The sequence below is a fragment of the Heterocephalus glaber genome, unplaced genomic scaffold (genome assembly GCF_053883595.1).
Source record: "Heterocephalus glaber isolate CG9 unplaced genomic scaffold, H.glaber_assembly_v1.0 deba00000937, whole genome shotgun sequence".
In the NCBI taxonomy this organism is placed as follows: Eukaryota; Metazoa; Chordata; class Mammalia; order Rodentia; family Bathyergidae; genus Heterocephalus; species Heterocephalus glaber.
In genome coordinates, this window is record NW_028258173.1 from 915,359 (window position 1) to 934,320 (window position 18,962).

An 18,962-nucleotide genomic window follows, 5' to 3' on the forward strand; every position below is an offset into this window, starting at 1 on the left:
CCCTGCAGATGCAGAAAGGGGAATGGAGGAGCACAGCAGCCAGACTCGGACTGGCCCCAGGTAACTGGTGGTTGGAGCAGGAGGTGCAATCAGGCAAGGACGGCTATGCCTCCCAGGCCTGCTTACCGCAGAAGAGGCTCTCCCTAGGTGCCCCGGGCCTGCAGGTGAGAGGCCAGGGACCTGAGGACGGCCTTCCTGGACTCTCAGGTGAGCCCCATTACTGGGCTCATCTGGTTCTTTGGGTTGCCAGTTTTGTTTTGTTCTGACCCCCAAAAGTTCGGTAACCCTTGAGCAGAGGAATCACGAGAGAAGAAGGGAGGGAAAGGGCGCCGAAAGCGGCGGTGGCTTCTTTGTTCCCATCGCCCCGGCCTGGGGTCCGGCGTAAAGCCGCGCCCTGCTCCTGCGCTGGCTCTGGGATGCGCTGCCTGCATCCCCCGTTTCCCCGGGGATGGCTGCACCCTGGAGCACCAGCGGCCGCCAGCGATGACCGGCAGTAACCCTGCCCGCGGCGCCCTCCGCCAGGGTCAACGACCGCGCTCTCCCGCGGCCTGCGCACAGTCGGGCAGCCAGCCGCCGGCCATCACCCTATCGCCTAGCAACGCCCACTCGCACGCCGCCATTGGCCCACCGTGTACAACCCTGACGTCCGATTGGCGGCGGCGACGAAGCAGGCCACGCCTCCAGTTCCCCGCGCGCGCCCGGACGGCCGCGCGAGTGCGGGGACGCGGGCTCGTACCCGAGGGTGGTGGCCCGAGTTGGGCCCCCTGTGATCCCACACGGTCCCTGCACAGTCCCCAGTGTGGTCCAAGCACGCCCATCTCGCGCCGCCGGCGCGGGGCACCCACGTGGCCCGTGGACGCAGGGACTCGGAGCCGCAGTCCGCGCTCCGGCTGCGCGGGAGCGGGAGCGGAAGCGGACGGGGGGGGGGGGCGGGCGGCGCGCTCGGGCATCACCCCACGGCGGCGGCGCGCCGGGTCCTGGGGCGCAGCCCCGACGCTCATTGGCCTGGGCGGCGCAGCCAAGCTGTCAGCCCATGTGGCGTGGCCGCGCGGGGATGGACGCGGTTTAAATAGCGCGAGAGCGGCCTAGAGGGAGCCAGAGAGACGCAGCGGCGCCCCTCGCTCCTCCAGCCGCGCTCAGCGCTGTTCGTCGCCACCAGCCGCCTGGTCCAGGTACGCGGCGTGGGCCCCAGTTGAAGCGCACCGGCGGGCGGCCTTCTCGGGCTCGGCAGGCGGGCGCCGACCGCCGGCCCCGCGCTCACAAAGGCGGCTCGCTCCGGACCGCCGCGGTTTCGGCGCGGCCCACCGGGGTCCGGCGCGAGGGGAGGCCCTGGCACGTGGACGCCGGGCCTGGGGGGCGGGTGCCGGCCCGCGTGGATGCAGGCGCGACGCGGCGGCATCCAGGGCCTTCCTCGTACCAGGGCCTCCACCGCGGGCTTCCGGCCCCGGCTGGGGGAGGCCGGGGTGCGGCGCTGGGCGCGCACAAGGCCCTGGGCCCGGCGGAAGTGGCTGGGCCGGCCGGCCTCGCTCCTCGCCCTGAGGCGGCGCGGGAGCCTGCACGCTGCTTCGCGGCCGCGCGGCCTGAGCTCTCTGGGCTGTTCAGGGCTCCTGGGCAGGTGCTTCGGCGACTTGGCCCCTGAACCGAGCCCTCTGCCGCCTCAGCCCGGCCACGGCCTCACCTGCGCTCATCTGGCAGGGCTGGTGCCCCAGTTGCTGGAAGAGCCCTACCGGCCAGGGCCACCTTTTCGCTAGCCCTGCCAGGCCTTGGCACCCACAGTGCTCAACCCTGTCGCCTGGGTCCCTTCCCGCCCCAGCAGCTGGGCCGCCTTGGTTGGGAGCGGCCTCCACCCGGAGCACAGAGACCCGCCGAGGCTCCTCTTTGCTGGGTCCCGGGGGCTTCTAAACCCTGCCGGCTCCGTAGAGCTCCTCCCCCATTTTATGCCTGGGGTGGAGCGCCCAGCGCCAAGAGGTTGTGGGGTCACCTCAGGTCAAGACCTCCGGGGTGCCAGGCTAGTGCCAAGCCCCCAACACTCAGTGAGAGGTGGGGGCAGGACCCGGCGCTCCTGGCTTCCTGTGCCTACCTGCTGGGGAGCTCCGCAGACAGACTTGGGCCCCCCTGCTCTGCGCCTCCGGCCCAACCCTGAACACCCTAATTGTTGTGCTGGACACGTGAGGGTGGCCACGTTCTGGGTGTGTTGGGGTGGGTCTGACCACGTGTGGGGCCCGTGTGCCTCCCTGCAGAGGAGCCATGGAGGAGGTAGTGATTGCTGGTATGTCCGGGAAGCTGCCCGAGTCAGACAACTTGGATGAGTTCTGGGCCAACCTCGTCGGTGGCGTGGACATGGTCACAGACGACGACCGGCGATGGAAGGCCGGTGAGTGCCACGGGGTCTGAGGCCCGCTTTGCCCTTTCCCTTGCCGGGTCCTGTAGCCAGCCCAGGCACCCTCTCGGCTGCACTGGTCCTCCCGTGCCACAGCTGGTAGGCTGCTTTGACGCTCCCACCTGTAGAGCAGTTCTACCTGAGGGATAGGTGTGAGTCAGCGTGGTTGGGCCCAGCCAGCCCAGGCAGGCCCCTCGGAGGGTCTTCGTCTGGGTGCTGGGTGTTTTGGCAGGGGGTCCTTTTGGAGATGGGGCTCGGGTCGCCAGTCCTATTCGGGGGCCACTACCTACCCCTCCCAGGAACCCTCCTGGTTTCCACCTTGGCTGCAGGGGCCTGTGATGCCCATGAGTGCCCCTGTCAGGAGGACGACGCCTGCCTTGTCCCACAGGGCTTTATGGCCTGCCCCGGCGGAGCGGCAAGCTGAAGGACCTATCCAAGTTCGATGCTTCCTTCTTCGGTGTCCACCCCAAGCAGGCGCACACAATGGACCCCCAGATCCGGCTGCTGTTAGAAGTCACCTATGAGGCCATTGTGGACGCAGGTGGGTTGTAGTAGAGCTGCTGGTCACCCAGGATCACAGTGACAGGGCAGGGGCACCCCTGATGGCAAAGCTCTTGTCTAGTGTGCCTGACGCCATGGGTTCCATCCCGTGTTGCAAAAGAAAGAAAAGAATATGTGATGCCAATGATAGTTTTTAGGCTGTAAGGGCCTCACAGGTGGAGTGTGGCATGGGCCTGCCTCCCTGGCCTTGTCCCCGTTCTGGCCTGATCTGGGGCCAGTGGCTCAGGAGGCAAGGGCCTCTGGCAGTCAGTTTCACAACTGCACACTGGCATTCCCTGTTGCCCCAGTTTCCTCACTCCCCGTGTCTGGTCTTGGGGTGAGGGCGGGACCAACAGTGGAGCAGGCGGCCAGGGCAGAGTGGCTCAGCTTCTGCCACCACCACTGCCACCGTATGTCCACCCTCCACTCTGGGCCTCAGGCAGCCTAATCTGGGCCTCTGCTTGGAGAGGGCTGAATTACTGCCCCAGGCCTCCTCCACTTCTGTTTCTGATAACCCTGCTCTTCTGCCACCTTGTCTCTCCCCCAGGCCTCAGATCAAGAGATGCTGGCTGGCCCCAGGTTTGCCATTAAGGCAGATGGGATTCACTTACATCTACCCAGGGGTGCACTGCCAGCCTGGTGGGGCAGAACTGAAGGGCCTCCGCAGTAGTAGAGGAGGCCTTTGACTCAGGCTTTTCCTGCTGCCCGGGCCCCACCCAGAGGCCTTGGGCACAGCTCCCGGGGGGCTGTGGCTGTCCACTGTCGTCTCCTTTCCTCGCCTCAACACTCACCCTTTGTCTCCCTGCGTCTCCTTATCTGGGTCTGTGCCGGGGGAGGTTGCCCTTGGAACTAGGGTGCCCATTGGCCAGCAGGCTCGTCAGACCCACTAGTGACACCAAGGGCCATGGGATTTGCCTGGGGACAATGGTGTTCTCTGTCCTTCCTCTGGCTGCCACCGCCCGACCTAGACCTGTGGACCCACTTGCTCCCTGATGCCCCATGTCTGACCTGGTTCTCACTTCCCAACCCTACCCGGACTGCCTGCTGGGAGCAGCCCCCGCCCCTCTGCCCCAACGCCCTGGTAGAACACTTCACGTTGCCCAAGGCCCTTTGGGGACTGGTGGGCTGGGGCCTCCACCTGCAGAGCCACGTGGGAGGGTTGTTCTGGGTTTTTTTGTGGTTTTTTGGGGGAGGGTTGTTCTGACTCCTGCTTCTGCAGGTATCAACCCAGCCTTGCTCCGAGGGACAAACACCGGTGTCTGGGTGGGTGTGAGTGGCTCAGAGGCTTCAGAGGCCCTGAGCCGAGATCCCGAGACACTTGTCGGCTACAGCATGGTGGGCTGTCAGCGCGCAATGATGGCCAACCGCCTCTCCTTCTTCTTTGACTTCAAAGGTGGGTTTTTTGCCCAGTCCTTTAGAAACCAGGGTGGCCTAGCCTGGCCCTGGGTCTTAGAGGCCCCAGGGCTGTGGCCGCACCCTTCATGCATGTGTCTGACCTGCCTGGGCTCAGGGCAGGGCGGGTGAGGTGCTCAGGGCTTAGCATGCTTACTCCTTCTTGTGCCACTGCCCGCAGGGCCCAGCATCGCCCTGGACACAGCGTGCTCCTCCAGCCTGATGGCCCTGCAGAATGCCTACGAGGCCATCCGCAGCGGGCAGTGCCCAGCTGCCATCGTGGGTGGTATCAATGTGTTGCTCAAGCCCAACACCTCCGTGCAGTTCATGAAGTTGGGCATGCTTAGCCCCGAAGGCATGTGCAAGTCCTTCGACGAAACAGGTGAGGGTGGTAGGAAGCCTGAGCAGGGCTCCCCTCCTCATTGCCCAGCTGGTACAGCTCCACCTGACACCCGCGGGGTCCCAGCAGCCCTAGAGTTCCCTCCCCAGAACAGGCAGCACTTTTGCAGTGCTAAACAGGGTACCCCACCCACACTGCCCATGGTCCTGCTGGGCCTGGGTGGGCTGAGCCCCACTGAGGTTCACTCTGGCCCAGGGAGTGGATACTGCCGTTCAGAGGCTGTAGTCGCTGTCTTGCTGACCAAGAAGTCCCTGGCCCGGCGGGTGTATGCCACTATCCTGAATGCTGGCACCAACACAGATGGCTCCAAGGAACAAGGTGGGCATGGTGGGGTGGCACCAGGCTGCCACAAGTGGGATGGAGGGCACTCTGTGCCTGACGCTGCCCCAACTCCCTCAGGTGTGACCTTCCCCTCTGGAGAGGCCCAGGAGCAGCTCATCCGCTCCCTGTACCTGCCGGCTGGGCTGGCACCGGAGTCCCTGGAGTACATTGAAACCCATGGCACGGGCACCAAGGTGAAGTCCCTGTGTCCCCCACCCCACCCACACTGGAGGGGCCCTGGCTGGAGCCCTGACTCCACATCCCCTGCAGGTGGGCGACCCCCAGGAGCTGAATAGCATCACCAGGGCCCTGTGCGCCTCCCGCCAGGACCCGCTGCTGATTGGGTCCACCAAGTCCAACATGGGGCACCCCGAGCCTGCCTCAGGGCTTGCAGCTCTGGCCAAGGTAAGTGGCTGAGCAGCACAGGCCCCTGTGCCCTAGACAGCCATGCAGAGTGGCCACTGCACACCCGTTTTGCCTAGTGGGAGCCAGCGTTTTCCCCCAGGGCTCCCCATCTGCCAGATGTCCTGCTGAGCTGAGCTGCTCTTGGGGCCCAGCCAGAGAGAAAGCTCAGCCAGGTAGGTGCCTACTTACCTACCTTCCTGGTTCAGTTGTGGAGATTTGGTGGGGATTAGGGAGTCAGGGCAGACCATTGTCCATTTGGGGTCCTCTCACCTGTCTTGCCCCCACATAGACATGCACCTTCATGACCCTACTTCCTGACTGGTTTGGTGAGCCAGCCCCACAGTGCATGATGCTAGGCTGAGGGCAGCTGCAGGAGCCCTGTGTGGTAGCAGGCATAGGCTGGGGATGGCCCTCAGTGGATCCCAGGGAGGTAGCCAAGCCCTGCAGGGGCAGCTGCCCACCAGTATGTGCTCTGGGTGCAGGTGCTGCTGTGCCTGGAGCATGGGCTCTGGGCCCCCAACCTGCACTTCCATACCCCGAACTCTGAGATCCCAGCCCTGAGTGACGGGCGGCTGCAGGTGGTAGACCGGCCCCTGCCTGTTCATGGTGGCATTGTGAGCATCAATTCCTTTGGCTTCGGAGGGTCCAACGTGCACGTCATCCTCCAGCCCCACACGAAGCAGCCCTCACCACCTGCCCCCCATGCTGCCCTGCCCCGCCTGCTGCGGGTCAGTGGGCGTACCCTCGAGGCTGCGCAGAGCCTGCTGGACCAGGGTTGCCAGCACAGCCAGGACCTAACCTTCGTGAGCATGCTCAATGACATCATGGCCACTTCACTGTCAACCATGCCCTTCAGGGGCTATGCCGTGCTGGGTGTGGAGGGCGGTGCCCAGGAAGTGCAGCAGGTGCCTTCCAGCAAGCGCCCGCTCTGGTTCATTTGCTCAGGTAAGCCCATCCCCACACCCTCTGTTGGAAGGGTGGGGGCAGGTTGGCACTGGCCAAGGCACTGACACTCTGGCACAGGGATGGGCACACAGTGGTACGGAATGGGAGTGAGCCTTATGCATCTGGGTGGCTTCCGTGACTCCATCCTGCGCTCTGATGAGGCCCTGAAGCCAGTTGGACTGAAGGTGTCCGACCTGCTGCTGAGCACAAAGAAAAACACCTTTGATGACATTGTCCATGCCTTCGTGAGCCTCACCGCCATCCAGGTGGGCACCTGCCTGGTCCTAGGCCCAGGGGCACCCCTGTCATCAGAGCCTCTGGGGTTTAGTGTTCCCAGTCCATCCAGCTCGTGAGCACAGGGTCTGGGGGAGGGGAGGGTTTCTCCCAATGCCCAGCAGAGGACCCCAGAGAGGCTGGCATGGTGGCAGGTGGTCTGGGAGACAAATGGGGCTGGGTGAGGTGGCCCAGGGGCCAGTGTGTGACATGTCCTGTCCTTGTCCCCAGATTGCTCTCTTAGACCTGCTGACTTCCATGGGCCTGAGACCTGACGGGATCATTGGGCACTCCCTGGGGGAGGTGGCCTGTGCCTATGCCGATGGCTGTGTCTCCCAGGAGGAGGCTGTGCTTGCAGCCTACTGGAGAGGCCAGTGTGTCAAGGAGGCCAGCCTCCCGTCAGGCACCATGGCTGCTGTGGGTAGGCATCAACCCTGTGCCCCTCAACTCCTGCATAGATCCCCGGGCTCCTGGCACCTCCAAAGGGGGAGGGGTCCCCCCCAAGGGAGGGCTGTGCTGCCTGGGTGCTGCACAGGAGTTCCCAGGATGCACACCCCAGCCCCAGGCCAGTAGGCTTCCTGATGGTCCACTTATGGGACATTGGCTGGCCTCGGTTTGTTCCTGTGCCACCCACCTACAAGGCCCTGGGACTCAGCCCATCAGGGCAGGGTGGTAAGGCCCAGGCCCCTGTGATCCCTGTGGGATCGTCACCCCTGTAATGACACCTCTGCCTGGAAGCCAACGAGGCAGGGGTGAAAGTGGTTTGGGAAGGCCCTTGGAGGCTGTCATTAGGCCTCTGTCATTAGGGCCAAGGCCCCTGGCTCAGCTGTACCCACAGCCATGCCCTCTCTGGCCAGGAAGAGCAGTGGGGTGGGGCTGAGACTGCCCTCTGAGGCTTGCTGTGCTCACAGGCTTGTCCTGGGAGGAGTGTAAACAGCGCTGCCCTTCTGGCATTGTGCCCGCCTGCCACAACTCCGAGGACACAGTGACCATCTCGGGACCTCAGGTGGGCCTGAAGTTGGCGGGGCCAGCAGGTTCTGAGGGTCCCAGGCCTGAGCCGTGCTTGTCCCCAGACCCCCCCCTGCCCTCTGGGTGGGCTCCTGTCCTGGCCCTGCACCATGACCTGAGCCTGGTGGACAGGACTGGGTATGTGCCCCACAGGGAGAGCCAGGCCGGGCCCCCTCTCACTTCCCCCAATGCCCCAGGCTGCAGTGAGCAAGTTCGTGGAGCAGCTGAAGCAGGAGGGAGTGTTCGCCAAGGAGGTGCAGACCGGCGGCATAGCCTTCCACTCCTACTTCATGGAGGCCATTGCACCTGCACTGCTGCAGGCTCTCAAGAAGGTGGGTGCCGTGGCGTGTGCGGACCCTGCAGAGCCAGTAGCCTGCGCCACCATGCTGACCCTGCTCCTGTGTGCAGGTGATCAAGGAGCCTCGGCCGCGCTCCGCCCGCTGGCTCAGCACTTCCATCCCTGAGGCCCAGTGGCAGGGCGGCCTGGCCCACACCTTCTCCGCTGAGTACAACGTCAACAACCTGGTGAGCCCAGTGCTGTTCCAGGAGGCCCTGTGGCACATCCCTGAGCATGCCGTGGTTGTGGAGATCGCACCCCACGCCCTGCTGCAGGTGAGCACTGGGCCAGGGGTGGGCTGGCACTGGCAGGGGCCCCGAGGAAGAGTTGGAGGGAGCCCCCAACCTCTGCCTACCTACAGGCTGTCCTGAAGCGGGGCCTGAAGTCCAGCTGCACCATTGTGCCCCTGATGAAGCGGGACCACAAGAACAACCTCGAGTTCTTCCTTACCAACATCGGCAAGCTCCACCTCGCAGGGTGAGCCCCGCTTCATGCTGACCCCCAGGAGTCGGGGTGGTGCAGGCAGGTGGCCTCTGGGAGCCGGGCAGCTGAACTAAGTATCCTGGTGGCACTCTGGCTATGGGTCTCTTTGGCTCCTGCCTCCAGGCCCGGTGTCTTTTGGGGTCCAGGGAAGATAGTTGGGTGTGTGAGCCCCAGGCTAGGCAATGCTGCTACTCCTCCCTCTCCCTACACCAGCATCGACACCAACCCTGATGCCTTATTCCCACCTGTGGAGTTCCCAGCACCCCGAGGAACGCCCCTCATCTCCCCCCACATCAAGTGGGACCACAGCCAGACCTGGGACGTGCCAACCGCAGAGGATTTCCCGAATGGCTCAGGCTCTTCCTCCGCCACCGTCTATAACATTGGTGAGCCAGGCCCCACCAGCCCCGAACGAGTACACCCTTCCTTACTGGATGTGCGGGCGGGCAGGCACTTGAGGCCTGCTTCTGCCCACAGACACCACTCCCGAGTCCCCTGACCACTACTTGGTGGACCACTGCATCGATGGCCGCGTGCTCTTCCCTGCCACCGGCTACCTGGTTCTTGTCTGGAGGACGCTGGCTCGAAGCCTGGGCCTGCCTTTAGAGCAGACCCCCGTGGTGTTCGAGGGTGTGACGCTGCACCAGGCCACCATCCTGCCCAACACAGGTGAGGGCGCCACCGGGTGGGGGCGGCTGGAGGGGCCACAGCCAGGCCCTTGACCCCACTGCTCCACAGGGACCGTGGCCCTGGAGGTGCGGTTGCTGGAGGCCGCCTGCACTTTCGAAGTGTCTCATAACGGCAACCTGATCGTGAGTGGTGAGTGGAGCTGCCCGCCAGGGACTGGGGGTGTCAGCTCGGCTGTCTGCCCAGTGCTCAGGCCCTCCTGCCACCCCTGCCCTCAGGGAAGGTGTACCAGTGGGAGGACCCCGACCGCAAGCTCTTCGATCACCCAGAAGGCCTGGGTCCCATGGAGCCTGTGCCTACTTCCTGTCTGTCCCCGGCGGACGTGTATAAGGAGCTGCGGCTGCGTGGCTATAACTACGGCCCCCACTTCCAGGGCATCTTCGAGGCCAGTCTCAGAGGTGGGCATGTACACCCCACCGTCCCTGCATGGCCACTGGTGTCCTGGCCCTGTGGCTGAGGCCAGCAGCATGAGGCAGAGTGGAGAGCCCAGGGCTCTGACTAAGCCCCTCCCTCAGGTGAGCGGGGCAAGCTTCTCTGGAGAGACAACTGGGTGACGTTCATGGACACCATGCTGCAGGCGGCCATCCTGGGCAACAGCCAGCGCATCCTGAGCCTGCCCACCCGTGTCACTGATATGCGCATCGACCCCGCCGTCCACCTGCAGAAGGTGCACATGCTGCAGGACAGCACCCAAGGTAGCGCTGTGTGCCCTGCCCCTCGCCCACATCCTGCCCGGTGCCACCCTGGCTCACCAGCCTGTCCCCGCAGTGGTCGACTTCGTGGTGAGCTCCGCTCTGAGCAGAATAGTGGCTGGCGGGGTCCACATCTTGCAGCTCCACACGACGTCAGCCCCACGGCGGCAGCAGGAGCACACGATGCCCATCCTGGAGAGGTTCTGCTTCACGCCCCACGTGGAGGCGGGGTGCCTGTCTGAGAGCGCGGCCCTGCAGGAGGAGCTGCAGCTGTGCAGGGGTGAGGCGGACGCTGGGGCTCCCGAGATGCCAGTGCCAGGCGCCATCCAGCTCTGCAGCCCTCCGTGTGGGCCCCGGCCTGCCCTCTTCCTCACCCAGTCCTTATGGCCGTTAACTGTCCTGGTCTCGGCAGGGGCTTCAAGGCTGCCTCTGCCACAGTGGGGCCATGGCCTAGTCTGGGTGTGGGAAACGGGCCCGGCACCCTTGGTCACACTCTGGCCAACAAGGCAGCCCTGCCACCTGCCCTCAGCCAGTCCCTGGTCCTCCAGCTATCAGCTTGTCCTCTGGGCCCTGGGCAGTGGCCGGGGAGCTCAGCAACATATTCCATCTCCCCTTCCCAGGCCTGGCACGGACACTGCAGGCCAAGGCGGCCCAGCAGGGGCTGAAGATGGTGGTGCCTGAGCTGGATGGGGCCCGGGCGCCCCAGGAACCCCCACAGCAGGGCCTGCCCCGTCTGCTGGCGGCTGCCTGTCGGCTGCAGCTGAATGGAAACTTGCAGCAGGCACTGGCCCAGGAGAGAGCCCTGCTGCCTGAGGACCCCCTACTCAGCGGCCTCCTGAACTCCCCAGTGTTCAAGGCCTGCTTGGACACAGCCCTGGAGAACCTGCCCAGCCCGAAGATGAAGGTGGTGGAGGTGGGTGCCCGGCAACGCCACTGGATGCAGGGAGGCTGCACTCAGCCCTCGGCTTCAGTGTGTGTCTCCTGGTGTTGGGAGAAAAGCCACCTCCAGCCAGGCAGGAGAAAGCCGTGGGCGGAAGAGGAGCAAGGATGGGGAAGGGGCCTGGCTGGCTCTGCATGTGTGGTCTGTCCAGTCCACACAGCCGCCCTGGGAGGCCTCGGGTTCTGGGGTCAGGGGAACTACAGACAGCCAGTGGAGTAGTGACCACCCTGGCCCAGTGGCAGCTGATTCAAGAACCTGCTCCCCTGCTACAGGTGCTCGCTGGCGACGGTCACCTGTATTCCCGCGTCTCAGCCCTGCTAAACACCCACCCCATGCTGCAGCTGGACTACACAGCCACTGACCGTCACCCCCAGGCCCTGGAGGCCGCCCAGGACAAGCTGAAGCAGCATGACGTTGCTCAGGGCCAGTGGGACCCTGCGGACCCTGTCCCCAGCAGTCTGGGCGCAGCAGACCTCCTGGTGTGCAACAGCGCTGTGGCCAGCCTGGGGGACCCGGCCCTGGCCCTGACCAACATGGCAGCTGCCCTCAGGGAGGGCGGCTTTCTGCTGCTGCACACTGTGCTCAGAGGGCACACCCTCGGGGAGACCCTGGCCTTCCTCACCTCGGAGCCGTACAGCGGGCCCACGCTCCTAAGACAGGTGCCACTGCCGCTGCCGGGCTCGTGGCTGGGTGGGGCCGGGGGCTCAGCCGGCTGGCGCTGACTCCCCACCCCCCCAGGATGAGTGGGAGAGTCTCTTCTCCAAGACGGCACTGCACCTCGTGGGCCTAAAAACTTCCTTCTACGGCTCTGCGATCTTCTTGTGCCGCCGGCCCGCCCCACAGGACAGCCCTATCTTCCTGCCGGTGGAGGACACCAGCTTCCGATGGGTGGACTCTCTGAAGGTCTGGCTGGAACTGGCTGCCCTGCCCTGCCCTGCCCTGCCCTGCCCTGCCCTGCCCTGCCCTGCCCTGCCCTGCCCTGCCCTAGCCCAACCTGGAGCCCTCCGGGAAACTGACCCCTCCCTTGTCCCGCAGAACATTCTGGCTGAGGTGTCCCCCCGCCCCGTGTGGCTGACAGCCCTGGGCTGCCCCACCTCGGGTGTGGTGGGCATGGTGAACTGTCTCCGGAAGGAGCCCGGCGGGCACCGGATCCGGTAGGAGGATGCCCGAGCCGCTCCCAGCCCTCCCCACATGTGTCTTCCTCTGGCTCCTCACTGCCTTGGGCCTCCCACAGGTGCATCCTGCTGTCCAACCTCAGCAGCACGTCTCGTGTCCCCAAGATGGACCCTGGCTCTGCAGAGCTGCAGAAGGTGCTGGAGAAGGATCTGGTGATGAATGTGTACCGGGATGGCGCCTGGGGTGCCTTCCGCCATTTCCTCCTGGGGCAGGGTGAGCCGCAGCACTACCTGTCCTGGCCAGGCTGGGCCGGGTGGGAACCCTGGCCAGCCGGACCCCGTGGCAGCCCTGCTTCTGTCCCCCCAGACAAGCCTGAGGAGCAGACAACGCACGCCTTCGTGAATGTCCTCACTCGTGGGGACCTCTCCTCCATCCGCTGGGTCTGCTCCCCGCTGAAGTACGCGCAGCCCACGAGCCCTGAAACACAGCTCTGCACTGTTTACTATGCCTCACTCAACTTCCGGGACATCATGCTGGCCACGGGCAAGCTGTCCGCCGATGCCATCCCAGGTGCCAGCCAAGACCAGGCCTTGGTGGGGACCGGGCAGGGCCACAGCTTCCCCTCCTGAGAAGGAAGTGTGGTACTAACAGCAGGCTCACTTATCTGCCCCAGGGAAGTCACTCAACCGGGACTGCCTGCTGGGCATGGAGTTCTCAGGTCGTGATGCTCTGGGCCGGCGTGTGATGGGGCTGGTGCCCTCTGAAGGCCTGGCCACCTCTGTCCTGGTGCCGTCAGCCTTCCTCTGGGATGTGCCCTCCAGCTGGTGAGTGGGCTGGGCTGAAGGTGGGGCCCCTGCGGGCTGCCGCTTAGTGCCCAGGCCTGGCTGACCTGTGCTGTGTCCTCAGGACACTGGAGGAGGCGGGCTCCGTGCCTGTGGTCTACAGCACCGCCTACTACGCGCTCGTGGTGCGGGGCCGCCTAAGGCACGGGGAGTCTGTGCTCATCCACTCGGGCTCAGGCGGGGTAGGCCAGGCCGCCATCGCTGTCGCCCTCAGCCTGGGCTGCCGCATCTTCACCACCGTGGGTAAGGCCCTGCCCTGCCTGCACACCCCGCCCCGCCGGCGCCTGGCCCGCAGCCCACTCAGCATCTTGCTCTGCAGGCTCGGCTGAGAAGCGGGCCTACCTCCAGTCCAGGTTCCCCCAGCTGGACGAGACCAGCTTCGCCAATTCGAGGGACACGTCTTTCGAACAGCATGTGATGCTGCACACGGGCGGGAAAGGTGAGCGCTGCCCAGCCCTGGCCACTGGGCGGGCACTGTGGGCGGGGCCGTGCCCTAAGGACCTGGCTGCCTCCTGTGCAGGCGTTGACGTGGTCCTCAACTCCCTGGCGGAAGAGAAGCTGCAGGCCAGCGTGAGGTGCCTGGCCCAGCACGGCCGCTTTCTGGAGATTGGCAAATTTGACCTTTCCAACAACCACCCGCTTGGTGAGGCCAGCAGCCCGGGGTGGGCAGTGGCTGGTAAGCCCTGGCGTGGGGCAGCTGTCCTGATGAGTGTGGCCCGCCCCGCCCAGGCATGGCCATCTTCCTGAAGAACGTCACTTTCCACGGGATCCTGCTGGACGCACTCATGGAGGAGGACAACCCCCAGTGGCGAGAGGTGTTTGGCCTCCTGCAGGCTGGCATCCGCGACGGAGTGGTGCAGCCCCTCAAGTGCACCGTGTTCCCCAGGGCCAAGGTGGAGGATGCCTTCCGCTACATGGCCCAGGGGAAGCACATTGGCAAAGTCCTTGTCCAGGTGAGGGGAGCACCCAGCTGCCCAGCAGCTCCGGCCCTCATGGGCTTCTGATCAGCTCCGGCCCTCATGGGCTTCTGATCGGCTCCTGCTTGGCTGCAGGTACAAGAGGAAGAGCGAGAGTCCGGGCTGCAAGGAGCACAGCCAGCCCCCGTGGCTGCCATCTCCAAGACTTTCTGTCCGCCGCACAAGACCTACGTCATCGCAGGGGGCCTGGGCGGCTTCGGCCTCGAGCTGGCCCAGTGGCTGCTGCAGCGGGGGGCCCGGAAGCTTGTGCTGACCTCTCGCTCTGGCATCCGCACAGGTGGGCAGCCCGGGTGGGGCGCACGCCTGTCCTTCCTGGGGGCTGCTCCCCTCTCGCTGCCTTTCTCAGTCCCAAACCCACGTCCCGCAGGCTACCAGGCCAAGCAGGTCAGCGAGTGGAGGAGCCGGGGCATGCAGGTGCTGGTGTCCACCCGAGACGCCAGCTCGCTGGAGGGGGCCCGTGCCCTCCTGTCCGAGGCCGCACAGCTTGGGCCGGTCGGAGGAGTCTTTAACCTGGCTGTGGTAAGGGGGGGCGCCTGCACCAGAGCTCTGCAGTGCAGCGGGGTGGCAAAGCTGGGTGAGACAGAGCCGCAGCAGGTGCTGAGGACGCCTCCCCCCAGGTCCTGAGGGACGCCATGCTGGAGGGCCAGACTCCAGAGCAGTTCCAGGACGTCAGCAGGCCCAAGTACAGCGGCACGCTCAACCTGGACAGGTGGGTCGGGGCGGCCTTGGGCCGTCCGGGCTGGTGTGGGAGCGGGGGTCCGGGTACAGCAGTGGCCAGAGAGTGACAGCAGCGCCCACAGGGTGACCCGAGAAGCCTGCCCGCAGCTGGACCACTTCGTGGCCTTCTCCTCGGTGAGCTGCGGGCGTGGCAACATGGGTCAGAGCAGCTACGGCTTCGCCAACTCCGCCATGGAGCGCATCTGTGAGCAGCGCCGGCACGATGGCCTCCCAGGTAGCCCTGCGCCTGCACCCACGCCCCACCCCGCCCGCTGCCCACCCTCACTCGCTCACCGCCCGCACCCCTCCCGCAGGCCTCGCCGTGCAGTGGGGCGCCATTGGCGACGTGGGCATTTTGCTGGACGTGATGGGTGGCGACGATATCGTCGTGGGCGGCACGGTGCCCCAGCGCATTGCCTCTTGCCTGGAGGTGCTGGACCTCTTCCTGCAGCAGCCCCACGCCGTCCTGAGCAGCTTCGTGCTGGCCGAGAAGGCTGCGGCCCTCAGGGACAGCAAAGGCCAGCTCGACCTGATGCAGGCCGTGGCCCACATCCTGGGTGAGCACTGTCCGTGGGACCTTCCCAGAGGCCCTGGCCCAGGGCTGTGTCACCCGAGTCCCAGGTTCCCCCTCTGCAGAAGGGAGGACTGTGAGATGCAGCACTCTGCAGGGCTTGGCCAGACGGTGGTAGGATGCTGGCAGGCACAGACCCCTGGGCCCAGCACCCCAGCCTCAGCCCAGTGCCCACTCAGGCCAGCCCCGCCCCAGCCCCTCTCGAATGGCGCCTCGCACTTCCCTCCCCAGGCATCCGAGACTTGGCTGGAATGAACCTGGACATCTCACTGGCGGACCTGGGCCTGGACTCGCTCATGAGCGTAGAGGTGCGCCAGACCCTGGAGCGGGAGTATGACCTGGTGCTGTCCATGCGTGAGGTGCGACAGCTCACACTGCGGAAGCTGCAGGAGCTGTCCTCCAGGCCCAGCCCAGACAGAGGTGCGTGTGGTGGCAGTCGGGGAAGGGGGCCTGCAGCGGGTGGAGTGCCTGCGGGCACATGCATGGAGCCAGCCTGGCATCTGCTCTATCTCCCCAGAGCTGGCATCCCCCAAGGCCAAGGATGGCAGCCAGGTGCGGCCACAGGCCCAGCTGAACCTGAGCACACTGCTGGTGAACCCCGAGGGCCCCACCCTGACTCGGCTCAACTTAGTCCAGAACACGGAACGGCCACTCTTCCTGGTGCACCCCATTGAGGGCTCCACCACCGTGTTCCAAAACCTGGCCGCCAAGCTGAGCGTGCCCACCTACGGCCTGCAGTGCACCCAGGGTATGTGCCCGCTCCCCCGGGCGGCCCCAGCCTGAGGCCCCTCTCGCTGAGCACCTGCTGCTGCCATTCCAGCTGCCCCACTGGACAGCATCCAGAGCCTGGCCGCCTACTACATCGACTGCATCAAGCAGGTGCAGCCCGAAGGGCCCTACCGCCTGGCCGGCTACTCCTACGGGGCCTGCGTGGCCTTCGAGATGTGCTCCCAGCTGCAGGCCCAGCAGGGCCCGGCCCCTGCCCACCACAGCCTCTTCCTGTTTGACGGCTCGCACACCTACGTGCTGGCCTACACCCAGGTGAGAGCCGCGCGGCCGGGCCTCCCGGTGCTGGCCCCGGGCGGGTGTTGCCTGGGGGGCTGCGTGCCCCTCACTGCAGCCACTGCCCCCCCCCCCCCCGCAGAGCTACCGCGCCAAGATGACCCCTGGCTGCGAGGCCGAGGCCGAGGCGGAGGCTGTGTGCTTCTTCGTGCAGCAGTTCACCGACGCGGAGCACGGCAGGGTGGGTACAGGGCCCATGCCCCTGCCCCAGGCCCGGGCCGGCCGGCTCTGCTGCCACACTCAGAGCTTCCCTTGCAGGTGATGGAGGCGCTGCTGCCCCTGAGGAGCCTGGAGGAGCGCGTGGCTGCCGCCGTGGACCTCATCACCCAGAGCCACCAGGGCCTGGGCCGGCGGGAGCTGAGCTTTGCTGCCCTGTCCTTCTACCACAAGCTGCGCGCCATCGAGCAGTACACGCCGAAGGCCAAGTACCACGGGAACGTGACGCTGCTGCGGGCCAAGACGGGAGGGGCCTACGGCGAGGACCTGGGCGCCGACTACAACCTCTCGCAGGTGAGCTGGCGGGCTTGCCCCAGGCGGGTGGCCAGCCGCGGTCGGCTCGGCCTGGCTCACAGGCACCGCCCGCAGGTGTGTGACGGGAAGGTGTCCGTGCATGTCATCGAGGGCGACCACCGCACACTGCTGGAGGGCAGCGGCCTGGAGTCCATCATCAACATCATCCACAGCTCTCTGGCCGAGCCTCGAGTGAGCGTGCGGGAAGGGTAGGCCCCGGCCACCGCGGGCCCATCACCAGGGACCGTGTGACGCCCCACGCTCACACGGGCACACGGGGGCTGGGGGTCCTGCCGGTGGGACCCGCCCAGGCCCTGCACCGCCGCTTCCCCTGGCAGCTGCGGAAGCAGGACTGTGACACACATCCAACCCACCTGCCACCTCCCAGTGGGTGCCGGGGACCCCGAGCCGCTGACTCGGAGACGCTTTGGTCTGTGAAGAGCCAGTGGGACCGGCAGAGCCGGGCTGAGCCTTTTGTACCGTGTGAAGTTGCCCAGGCTGGCTGGTGGTTGTCAATCCGTTTAGATTCCCATATTTATTGCATTCCTGGGAAAGACCCCCAGGGCTGGTCCCCATCCTGTGAAGGTGGCAGGCTCCTGGGGGCCCCACACCCTCTTTCTACTGTGCACATGCGCCGCCCAGGCCTGCTGGCCGGGGCCCCACCCAGGCCCTGCTCCTGCCCTCTGCAGGGAGGGTTGGTCCCTGGTCCCCAGCGCCCATTGCACCCATGATGTAGGGCCAACCTGGCCCTGCGGACTGCACTGGGCACCAACCTGCGTTTGTGTTTGTTTTGTAAGAAATGATTCAAATGGCTGGTTGGATTTTGAAATGGACTGTAACTGTCAGTGTAAAGAACATGTCTGGATCTTGTCTCATTTTTACACCAACTTGATAAGATGCTGCTCTTGATGCCCCATCCCAAGCCTTCCCACCATTAAAGCGCACATGAGCTCCGGCTCTGGCCAAGTTTCTTCTTCCTCCCCGAACTGCAGTGCAGGCTTCAGCCTGTCCTGCCAGGGCTCCCCACCATGCGAGTGGCTGGGTGTGTGTCTGGGCTTAGCCCAGGGAGGGGGAGCCCGCCAGAGCCTGCCGGGCACCCCTGGAGTGGGGGGGGACCTCACAGGCAGGTGCCAAGGACTCGCCTATAGGAACCACCCCTGGGGGTTCTGAGGGCTCGGCTGATGGGACGGGCCCAGGAGGGGGCGCGTGCCTCCTCAGTCACTGAGCAGCACCTGGCAGCCGGTGTGTGAAGGCAGACCTCAGGAAAGGATGTGACATGCAGGACTGCAGGGAGGAAGTGGGGCAGGCCCCGAGACCCTGAACCCCCGACCTGAGGGTCAGAGGTGGCTGGAGACGTGGGGGCTGACGCCCACGGGCTGCCGAGGCTGGGCACTAGCCATGAGGACTCACAGGAAGGCTCGGGGGCCTCCGTCCCTGGGGATTGTGCCTGCCAGATAGGAAGCCTCATGGTCAGGCGCTGAGTCTCCCAGAGGGTCTTGTTCACTCATGGGAGACAGCCCCAAACTAGTTAGCTCTAGTCCCAGCTAAGAAGAAATCTTGCCGTGCACGCCTATAATCAATCAGGAGGCTGAGGCAGGAGGATCACCATGAGTTCAGCCTGCACTGTCTCCAAAAACAAAACAAACCTCTCAGGCAGAATTCTGTCTAGCAAAAGTATTCAGGAATGAAGGGGAGAGCAAGACATTTCTCAGAATTTCTTGCCAGTAGACCTACCCTGAAAGGGTGGTTGAAGGAGGTTCTCCAAAATAAAAGAAGGGCGCCGGGGATTCAGCTCAGTGGTCTCACCACCCGCTGTGCAAGCGCAAGGACCTGAGTTCGATCCCCGGTACCAAATAATAATGAAGAAGGATCTTGAAACATCAGGAAAGAAAATCAAGTAAAAATTACAACACTGTCTATACAATTCTAAATGTACACAGAGGAGGATTATGTGCTAGGTGAGGTCTGTAACAGCTCCTCCAGAGGCTAAGCCAGGAGCATCACAAGTTCGAACCCAGCCTGGGTAACTTAGACCCTGTCTTAAAAAATAAAAAGGGCTGGGGCTGTAGCTCAGTGTGGCAAGTGTGAGAGGACGTGAAGCTATCCAAATTGTTCATTATTTGTGAGGGCGCACCATGGCACTGCAACTCTGGAAAAGGAGTGTCTGTCTTTAACATGTGCCTTTGTGACAGTGTCCCACTGCTCGCCCCGGAGATAATGGAAGCCACATCCACACAGGCTGACACGAGCGTTCACAGAAGCAGCTTGCTCGTAACAGCCCCAGTTGGGCCGGGGGGCTCAGTGGTTTCGCCACCTGCTGCACAAGCGCAAGGACCAAGGACCCGAGTTTGATCCCCGGTACCA

At 64.8% G+C, this 18,962-nt stretch overlaps 1 protein-coding gene across 1 annotated transcript; it reads left to right on the forward strand.

The window, feature by feature from the left end:
* Positions 1-996: 996 nt before the first annotated feature.
* Fasn (fatty acid synthase) lies at positions 997-17,553 on the forward strand. The gene is made up of 43 exons (XM_004861020.4): positions 997-1,172; positions 2,241-2,374; positions 2,769-2,921; positions 4,140-4,313; positions 4,494-4,694; positions 4,908-5,030; positions 5,112-5,227; positions 5,304-5,438; positions 5,921-6,383; positions 6,462-6,649; positions 6,888-7,077; positions 7,568-7,662; positions 7,862-7,996; positions 8,073-8,276; positions 8,363-8,478; positions 8,698-8,870; positions 8,962-9,153; positions 9,223-9,303; positions 9,390-9,569; positions 9,687-9,866; positions 9,940-10,143; positions 10,484-10,776; positions 11,076-11,462; positions 11,542-11,706; positions 11,839-11,957; positions 12,038-12,192; positions 12,286-12,489; positions 12,593-12,743; positions 12,826-13,004; positions 13,081-13,200; positions 13,282-13,404; positions 13,491-13,714; positions 13,814-14,015; positions 14,106-14,257; positions 14,356-14,447; positions 14,539-14,690; positions 14,770-15,012; positions 15,258-15,446; positions 15,544-15,774; positions 15,847-16,067; positions 16,171-16,269; positions 16,347-16,598; positions 16,674-17,553. The coding sequence occupies exons 2-43, from the start codon at positions 2,248-2,250 to the stop codon at positions 16,809-16,811; spliced, it is 7,521 nt and encodes a 2,506-aa protein (XP_004861077.2). The 5' UTR covers positions 997-1,172; positions 2,241-2,247; the 3' UTR covers positions 16,812-17,553.
* The last annotated feature ends 1,409 nt before the right edge of the window (positions 17,554-18,962 follow it).

Bases quoted from the DNA above. Each gene is read 5' to 3' on its own strand.
- Fasn (XM_004861020.4), top strand. From the start codon at position 2,248: ATGGAGGAGGTAGTGATTGCTGGTATGTCCGGGAAGCTGCCCGAGTCA. The intron at 13,715-13,813 runs GTGAGGGGAGCA...GCTTGGCTGCAG, and splicing joins TTGGCAAAGTCCTTGTCCAG to GTACAAGAGGAAGAGCGAGA. The intron at 16,599-16,673 runs GTGAGCTGGCGG...CACCGCCCGCAG, and splicing joins CCGACTACAACCTCTCGCAG to GTGTGTGACGGGAAGGTGTC.